Source organism: Pituophis catenifer, unplaced genomic scaffold (assembly GCF_029215685.1).
Source record: "Pituophis catenifer annectens isolate HBS135680 unplaced genomic scaffold, rPitCat1.0.hap2 SCAF_1, whole genome shotgun sequence".
Classification (NCBI taxonomy): Eukaryota; Metazoa; Chordata; class Lepidosauria; order Squamata; family Colubridae; genus Pituophis; species Pituophis catenifer.
This window is the reverse complement of record NW_027256881.1, coordinates 191,315,690-191,330,679: the sequence shown is the minus strand read 5'-3', so window position 1 is coordinate 191,330,679 and position 14,990 is coordinate 191,315,690. Positions and strand designations below refer to the sequence as shown.

The 14,990-nt window shown below is 39.7% G+C and overlaps 1 protein-coding gene across 1 annotated transcript in view; it reads left to right on the top strand.

Annotated features, from left to right (window-relative positions):
• The first annotated feature begins 5,477 nt into the window (after positions 1–5,477).
• Positions 5,478–14,990, top strand: part of ITPRID2 (ITPR interacting domain containing 2) — a 72,311-nt gene continuing 62,798 nt past the window's right edge. The window contains exons 1-2 of the mRNA XM_070945828.1: positions 5,478–5,789; positions 6,727–6,772. Coding sequence (XP_070801929.1) covers positions 5,597–5,789; positions 6,727–6,772 — 239 coding nt within the window. The 5' untranslated portion in view covers positions 5,478–5,596. The remainder of the gene's footprint in view (positions 5,790–6,726; positions 6,773–14,990) is intronic.

Below are 14,990 nucleotides of genomic sequence, written 5' to 3'. Positions count from 1 at the left end.
AAAAAAGGAGCATGTGACAATACCTCTCAGGATTACTCCACATTCACTCTTGGGATATGGTGAGAGGAAGGAAAGGGGAAACACTGCCATGCATTCAGGATTCTGTCATTATAGTCTACCTCAACAGAGTTCCTATATTTCTTGTGGTGTCTGAGACCTGGCCTGGCCTACCCTGAACGGCTGACTGAATTTTAGATCACTTCATATATTCTTCCCCATAAAGTAACTTCTTATCTTGGAGAAGGGTTTATTTTACCTACAATCTTTTAGCAGGAGAGAAGTACAACTGTTTAGATTGTGCGGCTACATAATTCATATTGTACAATTCATATTGTATCAATGAATTATTAGTCCAAAACTTTAGTATCAATTTTTTTTCTTCTCTTTCGCCAGTCTCTCCTGTTCCCCCATGTACTGATTTAATGATCTGACAAACTAGACCACAGCTTCTGTGGATATGTTGGTCAGTTGGCTACTATTTTATTCTGTGTACTTTATTTAAACTTCAGTATTTGGCTTATGCAAATAAATTGTTTCAAAGCGATTGCTTGGCCCATGGGAACTTATTGTTTCTTTTCAGAAAAAGAATTATTTGTACTTCAATTAGCAAAACACACTGAATTCATTGACTATGCTGGCCCCAATCCAGTGAAGTATACACACACCAGATCCAGTGTTGAACTAAGATCTTTAGTTTTTGTTTTCTTTTTAAACCACAGTGATTATCAATCTTCCACATATTCTATGCTAAAAGCTTCATTTAAAAACCAGACAGTTTAAGTCAACATATTGCGTGACAAGAAATGCATGAGCTAATACCAAGATCCTTTGGTTCTATATGTGGCTGCTGTTTAAAGAGATTTTACAAAAATGTCTTAGTAAGATTCATATATAATATGCCAGAAAATGTTTCATTTCTGAACTAGTAAAATTAGTAAATGCCAGTAAATAAACCACGGTATTGAAACTAATGAGTTTAATCATTATTTACGTGTAAACAAGGATGCATAACTCATGGTTTCTTGGCATATTCCAAGTATGTTTTTACGTTCTGCCCATTCTGATGAACTGAGGGGTAAGGCAGATTGATAAAAAGCAGGGAAATTGAAACCAGGAATTGGCTAAAAAAAACCCAATTGATGTTCTTGCTCAAGTATATTTTAAGTTTCATATGTTTTGTATCTGTTTTTTTTATTGGTTTGTAAAATATTTTGTGATGTGCAGCATCCATGGAAGCAGATATTAGATGCATATACTCATTCCTTGTGGCAGCCATTTTTTGATGCCTGCCAAAATTTCAAAATTCCCTCAATTCAAAGACAGCAGCCCTCATCATACCATGCCATACTGATTTTGAGCTTGACTTTTTATTACTAAAAACTGATCAATAGCTATAGAGCACTGTAAAGCCTGTACAATATATTAAGGGCTGGATTGGGACATTGGGACAATCAGTATCTCTTGGTTCAACCTAACTCACAGAACTTTATGAGGAACAATAGGAAGAGAGTAAATTAATCTGACAAATGGTATTAATCTCACAACAGGACCTAATGAATATTGAATGAAAAGTTCAATATTCTCTCCATCCTGCTTCCACTTGATTGCTAGTTATATCCTAGCTCCCTCTACTCCAATCTCAGGAGATATGGAAGCAACAAATAACAGTGTTTTTCTTGCTTTGGAAAGTATGATTATGCCTTAGAATTTTCTTTTTAGATGTATCACTGATAAGCTAGTCATTTATTTCCAGTTGCTTCTACTTTCCCTCATCTAATTTTCATATTAACTTCTTGGACAGTTGAGAACCTTGGAAAGTTAGTTGAAAACTATGGAAGGAAGGAAGGAAGGAAGGAAGGAAGGAAGGAAGGAAGGAAGGAAGGAAGGAAGGAAAGAAAGAAGGAAGGAAGGAAGAAGGAAGGAAGGAAGGGAGGGAGGGAGGGACGGAGGGAAGGAGGGAGGGACATACATCACCCATTAATGTTACATGGGTGCACCAAGGCATGCCCATCACTGCTTGCACCTCTGCATTGTGGTCCAGTTGAAAGTTCCAGGTGGTCTTCAAGACAGAGATAGAGTCATGAAGTAATCAGGGCACAAATGATTGAAATGGAAGAAATAACCATTTGGCTGAGGGGTTTTTCCATCCAGTAGCAGGAAAGGGTTCTGATCTAGAAAGAGAGTAGGAAGAGGACGACGGTGGGACAAATGACTGATGAGGAATCCCCTGGCTGCCATATGACTCTTGTTCATGCTCCTATATTATATTCAATTTGGCCTTAGTCACTGTTACCTTTGGGGGTGGGATGGAAACAATAACACTGTGAGTGTTACAATACTGTGGCTGGGATTTTAAAATCTGGTTGCTGTAAATCCCCAGTGCTGATTGTAAAGATTTTTTGTTTACAAAATGATGGTGTCTTTTAAGTTAACCTGGAACCTTCTTATGAAAAATCAGGATCTAGTTATTCAGAATAATATGTTAATTGTAAATGTGTTACAGTGGCTAAAATGTTTCCCTAGGCCTGGACCCGAGTTCAAGCCCGTCCTCAGCTGGGGCAACTAACTGGGTGCCTCTGGGCCATTTTTTCTCTGTCACTGTCACTTGTGCTCACATGACTGTGACACAAGGGTTTCTCATAAAGTTGGTTAAAACTCAAAAGGGGATGGATTCTGGCTCCTTTGCTTTTCAATTTTTACATCAATGGTATGGTGAGATGTCAAATTTCAATGTTCAGATTTCTACCTCCCCAAGCTAAGGGATCACAGCATTGCTCTGCTACTTTATCCGAATGATGCTGTACAGTTAGTCTTTACTTAACAATCTTAATTGGGATCGGCAATTCCATTACTAACAGATGCAGACATTAAGCAAAATGTAATGTGACTACTCCACTTAATGAAGGCAGTTCTGGCAATCTGAGTTGGTTTCATTGGGTGAATCCCACATAGTCATTAGGTGAAGACCCACCTGTATGCAAGCCATTCTTGAAAGAAGATAAGGGACTGTCTCCATTCTAACTTCCCCTATCCACCTATCGCTGCCCTTTGGGCGATCCATCTACTTCCTGCTGCCAGCTACCTATGCCACCACTACTGTACTGCAAGAAACTTCTTTTGCATGCCTTCTTTTACACTGGAGCGTGAAGGTATTTGTGAAAGAAGGCCCCAGTAGTGATGGGCAGTGTGGTAGGTGGAGCAGCAACGGGAGGGCTTGGGGGGAGGCACGGACAGCTGACAGCAAAAGGTATGTAGGTTGCCAAAAGCTGGCTTTAAATGTGGTCTGGATTTTGTCCATTTGACCATAGGGGCAATACAACAATTGGAATTTCAAAGATCTGTCATAAGTCCCTTTGTTCAGGTCCATTGTAACTTTGGTTGCTGAATGTATAGATATTAAGCAAGGCCTACCTATAGTCCTTTCCAGAACCAATAGCCTTAAAAGAGCTCTGAGAGTTCTGACCCAATAGGTTACGACTACAATTGAGCTCAAAATTTCTGTTGTTAAGTGAGATATTTGTTAAGTGAGTTTTGCCCCATTTTACGACCTTTCTGGCTTCCCTATTGACTTTGCTTGTCAGAAGGTTGCAAAAAGTGATCACATGGCCCTGAGACGCAGCAACAATCTTAAGGATGAGCCAGCTGCCAAGCATCTGAATTTTGATCACATGATCATGGGGATGCTGCAAAGGTTGTATCTCTGAAAAATGGTCCTAAGTCCCTTTTTTCATTGCCGTTGTAACTTTGGTCACTAAATGAACTGTTGTAAATCAAGGACTACCTGTACTATGTGCCACTGTCACAGGACAAACTTCTGCCAACACCATTCTTAAACTTTTTCAACTTGAGGTGAGAATTGGAATATAATGAAGTCCCGAAAGATCAGTCAACAACACAGTAAGTAAACAAAAATATTAATAGTCAAAACATTTAATATTTACCATACATTTCAGTGGCCCATATATTAGAATACCTTGCCATCCAGGACCTCCAAGCTTTAAAAACAGCATTATTCCGGCAAGTGTTTGGTGCATAGGCTTAACCTGTCCTGCTTTGGTGGGTAATTAAATTTGTTTTATTTTTCTCGACACTGAATTTTTCTGCCTTTGTATTTTAAGTTAACGGAGATTTCGGTGTGTGTGTGTGTGTGTAAAGCAATGAAACAGACCGTAAATAAACACGATACGAAGTTAACTTCAGAACCGGAGGGAGGCCAGGAAGAGGCTCTCGATGTCTCGTCCCACCCACTTCTCCGTTATTCGTTTCCCCTCACCCCTTCCCCAATCTGCACGGCACCGAGCTGAAACTCTTTTGAGGCGGCCCACCGCTCGCTAGTCCGCTCAGCTTTCCATCCTTCCGAGGTCGGCAAAACGAGGACCCAGATTGTTGGGGGGCAAGATGCTGACTCTGCAAACCGCTTAGAGTAATAACCGTAATAAAGTACTGTCCAACCGTGTATAAATCTCAAGCGCTATTGCTGGTTCTCCGACCGCCGGCTAAGCGGCCACCCGGCCTGACCCGACCCCTCCCCGCGGCTCAATCAGGCCAAGCCCGGGTTGCCTCTGTGCTCCCCCGTCACGTGAGCAGAAGCCGCCGCGGCCGTCGCAATGCTCGCCTCCCGCCAGACGCAGTATGAGGAAGTCGGCGAGAGGCGCCCTCGCCCCGTTTGCAGAGCGCGCTGCACAGGCGGAGGGAAGCGAGCGTCGTACGTGAGTTTCAAAGCCGGTCAGAGGCTTCCTTCGCCCGGGATTGAAGGGAGGGGGAGACCCGCCTGTTCTTGTCGGGAGAGGCAGGCGGGTGGGCAGCAGAAGCCGTATCAAAACTCGGGTCCTTCAAAAGGCGAGCAGGATAAAGGCAGGGAAGAGATTGATTGGAAACTAATGGGGAGTTTCGCGCAACCCTGCCTTCGTTTGGGGCTCAAACGGGTCTTCTAGCCTACTTTGGCCGGGAGTATGTTTAAGTTTTTGTCCGGACGCTGCCTTGCTTTCGCTTCGTCCCCCTTTCCTGGCTCTCCCTCTTCGGGCTGTAATTCAGGGAAAGCTTGTCCTGCAGCCCTGGAAGGAGGGGGGAACAAAATGGGGTCCGTGGGGTGGGGGGAGAGAATGTTGGCCTTTCGGCATTGCAAGGCGGAAAAATGAGGCTGCGGCTATTGCTCGGCTTTCTTGCCAGCTGTGCAGGCAGATGTTGGGGCGGCACCCCCACCTCCCTCCCTCTCTCCCTCCCTCCCTCCGGCTTGCTTCTCTGGTCGCCTCGGCAACTTCGGAAAGGATCGGCTTTTTGCGCGCCCGCGCAAGCGCTTGCGGCGGAATTCAAAGCCGAGACGCCGCTTCCTCGCAGCCCCGGCTCAATGGAGCGCCAGAGAGAGAGAGAGACAGAAATCCGCCTCCGGATCTGCTATTTTTTTTTTCCCGTGCAGGTTGGAGGCGTTTTTGGCAGCTGCAGCAGCAGCAGCAGCAGGAGGAGGAGGAACGGCCGCCCGTCCGCAGCCGGCGAGCCAGGTCGCTTTGCGTGAGGAGGAGGAGGAGGAGAAGGCGGCGAGGAGCCCCGCGGTGGTGTCGGGAGGCCAAGCGAGCAGTAGCATAAGTAGGAGCCCCCAATGGAGGAAGAGGAGAAGATGGTGGCCGCCGCCGGCGAGGAATGGCAAGGTGTGGCGCAAAAGAGAAAAGCCTGGGCTAAAAGCAGGGACTCCTGGCAAGCGTCGGAGGCCGAGCGCCTCTCTCCAGAACCGGCGGATCTGGCCGCTGAACAGGAGCTGTGCGGCGCCAAGTTGCCCTTGACTGCGGAAGGAGGTCAGTCTCTTTGGGAGGCGAGTCGCTCGTTCCGCCCTCCCCGCGGGTAGCGAGGTGCAAAAAAAAAAAAGAAAGAAAAGAAAAAAAGAAAGAGCCTCGGCGACACCTGAAAGGCTTTTTAAGCGCAGATTTATACTCAGCGCTTCCCGCATTCTGATGCGCGAGGCGAGGATGGCGCTTCTGTCAGGCGTTCGATGACGTCCGCTGAAGTTTATAGCTCTCAGGAAATCGGCTTAGCCTTTCACATGCCAGACACAAGACTTTGCCTGCTCCTGTCGGGACAAATCCGGGACAGGGTGGGAAGGATTTCTAGTTCCCACTTCAATCGAAACTATCCTCTGCGACTTTTTTTTTCCCCTTTCCTTTTTGGAGAGTAAGCTGCGCTGACCTTGGGGAAGAAAGTTGCTTCCCTCAAATGTCCTGCTTAGGCTGGCTTTTATAAAATATATTTGCCTAAGAGCAGTGGTGGGATTCAGCCAGTTTGCACCACTTCGGGAGAACCGGTTGTTAACTTTCTGAGCAGTTTGGCAAACTGGTTGTTGGAAGAAATCATTAGGGCAGAGAACCGGTTGTTAAATTACTTGAATCCCACCACTGCCTAAGAGTGCTCTTCTTATGTGCTTATTGCACTCACTGTATTGATCAAGTAGAGTCATACTCCATTGCGTTGAATTGAATTAAAGGGGTCTGTCAACTGATGCTTAATTGTTTACATGTTTGCTGTTTTCTTGTCCCGAAAAATGATGAATGATCTCAGCTTGTCTCATTGTTCCCAAATGATGTGCATGGATTGATTTGCATTGCAAGTCGCTTAGTTTAAGATTCTGTCTAGGTTTTTTGTTTTGTTTTTGTTTTTAAAAAATAATAAGCTGGTTCGTCAACTAACTCTTTTCCCCTTGGATTTGTTTTGCTCTGCTGCCCTCCCTCTGTCCTGCAGGCGCTATTCCCAATGAAAAGATTGCAATATGGCTTAAAGATTGTAGGTAAGCATTTCCTGTGAAGTATTGTGCAATTATTAAATGTGATTTTTTTTTCTCCAGCATTAAGCAGAGACTGGTTTTGATTCCCAGCAAGGACATGGGTGGAATATAATACTTCATTGTGATTAGAATGCTGCAGAAGCAGCTTTGTTTTCTGTGGTTGTGTGTGAGTGTGTGTGTATAACAGAGAGAGAGAGAAAAAAAGAAAACTGATTTGACAGTTCTATTGGAACTATATTGTTCAGTAAATAGCAGCTGTTTTCCAGGGTTTAAAGGTTTTGTATTTGTAAGGTTTCTAGCTCATTGTAAATAGAAGTATTTTCTTGAAATATAATAGAAACAAAGGAAATATTTTTGGTTGCTTTTTTGCTTTTTCAGCTGGATTTTAAATTCATAGAACTGCAAACCTAAATACTTCTATCAGGAAGGAAGTTCTATTGCAACCAGTTGGGTTTTCATCTATGTTTGTGAGCAGGTTTTAAGTTAAGAGAACTTGTGTTTGTTCACTTCTAAGTAAACATATCTCAGATGACATAATCTGTTTTTTTGTGTCAGGTGTTCAGAGGGTTTAATTCATATTCCTAACAAATAAAGTTTATTAGAATAATGATTGCAATATTATCATGTTAGAGCAAACTTTTTTCTAAAGAACAATTTAACGTAGTTGGTGCTGGATTTAAAATAGAAAGCTTCACATTAATCTTTCTGCAAACGGGTTAATCTTGGTTCTTACCTTAGCAGAATTATCAAAAAAAGATAAAAGGGGAAAGGCAGATATGGTGCCTGGTCAGGGTCATTATTGAAAACATAAGTCTTTTTCTGCTATGTGTTGTTTAAATTACACATAATATTTTAGAAGGCCATGTCTTTTAAGTAATTTTTTCATTTTTCTAATTATAGGGATAACTTTAAAAATCAAATGTTAGCAAATAAAGAAAAGCGTAGAAATGAATCAAAAATACAAAATAAAATGAATTTTGGTTGAAATCATTGTATTTTTGTAGGTTGGGGTTACTTCTGATAGCCTTCCTCCTCATTCTGCAATAACATTTATACATAGATGTAGAAAACATTTTAGTTTACAGTGCAAAATACAATTTTGCTTGAAAAAGTAGCATAGAAAAATAGCACTTTCCCCCCTGATAAATTATGCACTTAATAGTTCTTGGCTGGGAGTGGGGATGGAGATTGCCACAGAGCAGCCATGCAAATGGGTTTGGGGGCAGTTTGTGAGGTTTTTTAAAAAAGCTCTTTAACTTATTTTTTACCTTTGTGATAGTTTTGTTGCATAACTCAAAGGATATGCCATTGTTTTTTTGCCATTATGATCAGAGAGGATACTCCTCCCCCTTTTGTTATAAGCAGTAAATTAATTAAAGTACATAAATAATACATGTTATTATCAGCCAACATCCAAAGGAAGAGTACAACTAATGGTGCATTCCTATTCAAACAGTTTTCCTTTTCAATATTGAAACGAAAGGAACTTTTAAAGTATTGTTGGTAGTAGCTCTTGTGATTTCTTGCTCAGGGGAAATTACTCTAACATTCTAAACATTTTTTGACTGAACCTTAAGTAGTTTTGCGGATAGTAGTTGTTATTATGATTATTTTCAATCTTTCAACCTTACAGCACCTTCTGCTGGAAGGGCAGAAGTTTACCTGGTGAGCATGACAGCAGTGCAGGGAATAGCCAGCAGAGATAGATAGGAACAATCTGCAGTTTAAGGCAACCCATAATTCTGCAAAATTAATCCCAGGGTTTTTTTTTTGACTAAAATATGAGTAAGGGATTTGAGGGCATGTGTGTAGCAGCAGGATAGTGTCTTTCAAAGGTTTTTTTTTTTTTTTTTGCAGATTAAAAACAAAACTTCTGTATTTCCAACAATCCTTGACGTTTTATTTAATACAGGCTGTTACAGCATTCTACTCAATAAATGCACCCACCTCTCTATTGTGACCATATTTGGACTCTCTGTTGAACGTAGCATGAAAGTTATTGCTTCCTTTGTCCCAAAATGGCTTGTGTAATAAAAGCAGTCTTATCTTTTTTGGTTAAAAAGGATATTGTCTGCTATGGCCACTGAAAAAAAGAGAGCTGTGTTTTTTGTTTTGTTTTTCTTTCTGGAGGAAACTATTTCCCTAATATTAACTGAGACAAGGGTGCTGTGTTGTCAGGTTCAAGAAAAACATAATGAAACTGTTAAGGTCTTTGCAGTGAAATAATCTAGAAATCTTGAAAAACTTGAAAATCAACTGCTTTTATTTTATTTTGTTCAATTTCAGGACTGGATAATCTTGTTTTTGCAGAATTCCTATATGTGGTAACTGATATAATCAATCTTTCAGTTTTGTCTTTATCCAGAGCTGGATAAAGACAAAACTGAAAGATTGATTATATCAGTTACCACATATCAGTAATCTTTAAGTATATTTTGTCCCTTTTGATGTGTTTCTATTGTGTTTATACAATATGAATATGATTATTCATATGAGTGACTGAAATAATCATATATAGTATTATTTCAGTCACTCATGGAAACAGAAATTCATATACAGTCTACAAAGACATCTAAGTATGAAGTTTAGCACTTCCTCATTCAAATCCCAGTATGAAAAAATCCAATTTGTTAGAAAGGAAGGCTTCTGGTTTAATTTCAGCAATGCTGTGGGTATGCTGCCAAATTAGCAATATTAATTGTTAGCTAATGTGAATGATCTGTGAGGAGATGATACAGCCTTGATGAAGCTTCCAAGAGTTGGACAATATTCAGTTTCTTAAATATAAGGCCACTAGGAATCCCATTTGAGATTGGGCATTAACAGTCATTCATACGTTTTTAAAAGCTTTCTTAATAAATGGGAACTAAAACTACTTTTTCTGATTCTAATGTGGTGTAAACCACCTCGGAAAACCAGATCTTGATAGGTTACATACATACTTGTAAAATAATCAGTTAATCAATAATCAGGAGTTGTTAACAGTTACTTCGATAAATATCTTATCTTTTTCTTTTAGGATGCTATTTAACTCTCTATAGTCTCAAACATGACTGTATGATTCATACTGAGGAATCTGGAATTAAAAAGGCTTAACATTTGTATTGGACTGACAGCTTGGAATTTAAATCTGGAATATTTCACCAATTATAAACTGTAGTATCATCCAGAAAGAAATGAGAAAGAGAAGGAGGAACATTGCATTTTACTTTCTGATGATTTGCTGGCTCATTTGAATGATCATTCACTTTTTTATTTTTACAGAGCAAAAGACTTGTTAGATGAGTAAACACATCTTCTAAACACATGAGATTCCAATAGCATAAGGGAGCATCAGGCTTTGGAAAATTGGTCTTTAAGATGACTAATTGGATTAGTGTAAGACATTTGAATATTGGTCCTGAGGAAGATTGTGTAGCTCCAGAAGATGAAAGCTTTGGTTTCATGTGCCTGGGTGACAACCAGGAAAGTTCATTTTATTGTCCTGTCCAATCAGATACACTGTACTCATCTATTCTAGAGAATTATGTATTAAATATTTCTATATTCTTGGGCTCTATTAAATATTTCTGCACATAGCATGTTTGTTAAAATAGAATTGCAACAAAAAGTCCTCTAGATTTCTCTATATTTCTGGTGTAGTTTGGAACCAGTTTGGTCCAGTGACCTTGAAACCAGGAGGACTATGAGTTCTAGTCCCATCTTAGGCCTGAAAGCCGGATGAATGATCTTGGGCCAGTCCCTCTCTAGCAACCCAACCCACCTCATAGGGTGGTTGTTATGGGAAAAATAGGAGATATATATATTCCATACTTAGCTTCTTTTCAGCAAGGAAATCCAAAGAGTTTTGTGGTGCTTAAAAATCGAATGGATTTATAATATAATCCTGTATATTTTTCCTGTATTGTAAATCTCATTCTACCAGTGTACTAACCCTTAGCTATATATATTTTAGTGCCGTGGCTCTAAACAGTCTGTGAGTCTCATCTGTCGATGAGATTTCAACTAAAGTATGTGCTATAGTCCGTGTTTTGTGATGCTTCAGATGGACCACAGCCATCACTATTCATCAAAAAGCACAATCAGACACTTTGTTTTGCCTTCCTTCCTTTTGGGTGGAAATAAAAAAGATGGAGGATTTGATCAAAGAACACAGGACAATTAGAAATGCAAGTCTAGATGCTCTATGAAATCCTGTCTTCCAGTGGGGGATGATCTTACTTGGGATCATCTTTTTTCTTTGAAGTGGATTTTTGTGTGTGCTTATGTTTCATTTTATAATTGGATGTCTCTTTTTGCAATTGATTTACGTGTGTGCAGCAGAAATAAATTTAAAATGTTCACATTTAATTCTGTGAATCATGTATCGGATTCCATCCTGATGAATGTATGAAAACTTATGCATTTGTGTGTGAGAGAGAAAGGCATAAAGTTTTATGTTAGAATGACTTGAGTGTGTGTAGATGATATAAAATGTCAGTGTGGTCTGAGGCCGAAGCCACCAAAGACAGCAGCCAAACATTTGGCTGGTTAGTCATATTTTTTAAAATGCACTGTGGTTGTGTCCCACCCTTTCTCTAAGGAGCTTCAAATGGAGCATATGAGAGGACTGTCTCATCTTATTATCTGTTATAAAATGTCCAATGTGGTCAATCATATTATTATTTCCCTAGCCTCCAGTTCTCTGGTTTGCTTGCCCTATTAGTTATCCAAACTCCCTAAAAACTCTGATTTTTATCATTTCATAATAGTAGCAGACAGTGTTTCTCTGTATGTCAGATGTCATGTTTTTAACAGATTGCTAAATTTTAACCTTCCTTTCCTCTGAGAGCTAAAGATGGTAAGCAGGTAATACATACTTAGTACTGTTTCCTCCAGTTTTTTTTCACACAATAGCAACTCAGTGATTTGCCCTGACTCACCCAGTGAACTCCATCTTTCACTCTGGTTTTTGGTTCCTATATGGTCCCTATATACAGGCAGTCCTCGACTTTCAACTATTCATTTGGTGACCATTTGAAGTTACAATGACATTGAAAAAAGTGACTGATGACTGTTTTTTACACTTACAAGTATCCTTATGATCACGTGATCAAAATTTGGATGCTTGGCAACTGACATGTATTTATGGCGGTTTCATTGTCTCAGGGTCATTTTTGAGACCTTCTGACAAGCAAAGTCAATGGGGAAGCCAGATTCACTTAACAACCATATTGCTAACTTAACAACTGCCGTGATTTACTTAACAACTATGGAAAGAAAGGCCATAAAATGGGGCAAAATTCACTTAACAACTGTCTTGCTTAGCAATGGAAATTTTGGATTTAATTTTGATTGTAAGTTGAGGTCTACTTGTAATGTCCTCCATTTATTCACTGGCTTAGCATGACTTGTACCTACCTGGCCAGCCTGTGCTCTCCAGAACTGCAACACTTATAACCTTCAGCCACAATAGGAGAGCTCAACAGGGATGTACTCTAACACATTTGGAAAGTGTCAGGGTGAGGCATGTTACACTATACTGAATGGTAGAAACTCTGACATTACAAAATGGGGCCTTTTCCAGTCTACCAGCAGATAGGAGAGGCTAAATTATCTGGGACATTTTGCATACCGTGGCTTTTTTATTTTAGTTGCGTTGGTGTAGTAATTAAGGTGTGGCTTAAAAACCAGGAGTCCCACCTTAGGTGTGTAAGCCAGCTGGGTGACTTTGGGCCAGTCACATTCTCAGCCCAATCTACCTCACAGGGTTGTTGTTGGGGGAAAATAGAAATAGAAACAGGAGCGTTAGGTATGTTTGCTACCTTGAGTTGAAAATTATATATACATATACATACACATACACCATTTTAATAGCCATGAATGTTGGCGTACTAGATTAGATTAAGATGTTTTGTCAGTCTGCAAGAAAGGGCAGTGAGGTTGCATGCTTTTTAAACAAATCATGATACCCACCACACACTATTCACAATTTTTGTGGACTTCTTTCTTGAATAAACTGTATGGCAGACTGATACTCAACCTGTTTGTTTTGCTCAGCATATATACACCAAGAGAAAGTGAAATATTATAATTGTTAAAGGGAAGATAGAAAGTTGACACAGATGTTTAAACCTCTTCAAGACTGATTTTGAAAAATGCTTAATCTAAATATTTTCCTCTAGTGCACATTATTGAATAGAGTGACAAAAACACTGTATCTGGGTAGAGTTGTATCTGCCTTATATACTGCCAAGGAATCTCAATAAGCACCTATTAAGTGACAGGGATGTTGCAGGGGGACTTAGAATTTTGTCATCAATTGTTAATCTTTAGAGGAGATGTGGAACTTCTCTGCAGAACTAAAATAGCTCCCAATAGAGCAGAATAATATCACACAATTACGAGGTCAAAATACTCAAAGGATCTGAACAGATATTCTTCTCCTTATTGCAGCAAATAGTACTAGCACTTTGAAGGAAACTGAATGATGTTGTTATTTTAGGCACATGTCACTCTACAGAACTGAAATTGTTTCAGCTAGATTTAGTTGCATTTGAGTGCAGACTGACTGCAGGGTGCAAGAGCAAAAGCAATCCACTGAATATTAGCAGGCTTTGTAAATTGGCAAATTTAAATAAAGATTTCCTTGGGCTAAACTGACTTCTTAGTCAGTGTTAACTATGTCCAACTCTGCTTAGCTTTTTCAATCTGAACCAGGGTCAGCTAGATAATGTTACCTGCTGTGACAAATTAAGTTTAAGCCTCATTTCCATATGTATTCTTATTTGGAAATGGATCTCTGTGGGACTCCCTCCTGAGTAAATATGCAAAGAGTTGGACTTTAAGCCATCTAGTATCTTAAAATTAAGTTGCATTCATACAAAAAAAATAATAATGATGAAATATCTTCTTGGTTTGATATGCTTCGTCATATGTGCTGATATAAGAAAATGTCGGAGCAAGTAGGATTTTTTAAAATAAATAAATAAATGCCATCTTTATAGAGTTATAACATAAAGATGTCTTTAGCACTTACAGTTCTCCTAGATCCAATTTTTTTAAAAGTATGTTTAATTTAACATGATTATGTTGCCTATATGCAAAAGAGCTCTTCTACCATGAAAATTATTGTTATTGATATTATTACTTCTACTAATATTATACTGCTAACTGATGAAAATTTATTGAGAAGTAAATCAGGAAGACTGTAATATAATACATGTATAAGCACCAGAAATCATTGAAGACCATCCAGAAGTTACAACTGGTACAAAATGCAAAAGTGCAAGCAGTACCAGGCACTTCACAGTAGGCCCATGTGTCCCTGCTGCTACCTGAGCTTCATTGGTTATCAATTGGCTTCCAGCTGTAATCCCAGGTACTGGTTACCACCTTCAAAACATTTCATAGAATAGGACCTAGTTATCTGAGGGACGGCCTATCTCCAATTGCATCTGCCTTTCTCATACATTTGGGCAGACTGGGTGTGCTTCAGATCCCGCCAATTTAATGCTACCAGCTTGTGGGACTAAGAAAGTGTGCCATCTCAATTACAGCCCCTATCTTCTGGAACAGCATTTATCTGCAAGATACGTATAATGCATAATCTCCTGGCATTCTGGAAAGCTCTTATAACCTGCTTCTGTTCCCAAACTGGGATTAATAATTATCTGTTGGTGGGCTCCCTCTTATTTTGTACTTTTTTGTGCTATTTGACAGTCTGGATTACCTATTTATGTGGGTTTAATAGATTTTTTGAGTGGATTTTTTAAAGCTGCCCAGAATCTTCTGGAGTGGACCACTACATCAAATCAAATACATTATATTACATTAACTAATCCCATTATAATATGAGCACATGTAGTAACAATACATATCTGTGCATCATAATCATTCCTTCTATACCAGCACTAAAATACTCTCCTCTTCAGCATTCAACTATTCTAACCAAAGGGTCCTAGTAAAAGGTAGCAGATGTGAACTAAATAGCCAATGATAGTGCTGAACTATAACTCCCAACTTCCTTTTTTTTCTCACTGAACTGAGTGGGAGTGCTGGTATTTTTGGTTCAGAAACATATGAGGGTCACAGGTTCTCCACTAATCCAGTAAGTGTTGAGTTTTGGTAAGAATGGACCTTTTCAATTCCCAATCCATCATCAATTTAGGAGAAGGAACTGCCTGTGGAACTGTCTGCGGATTTTGGCCCCATATTGGTGCTTTTCATCTGAATTTATAAT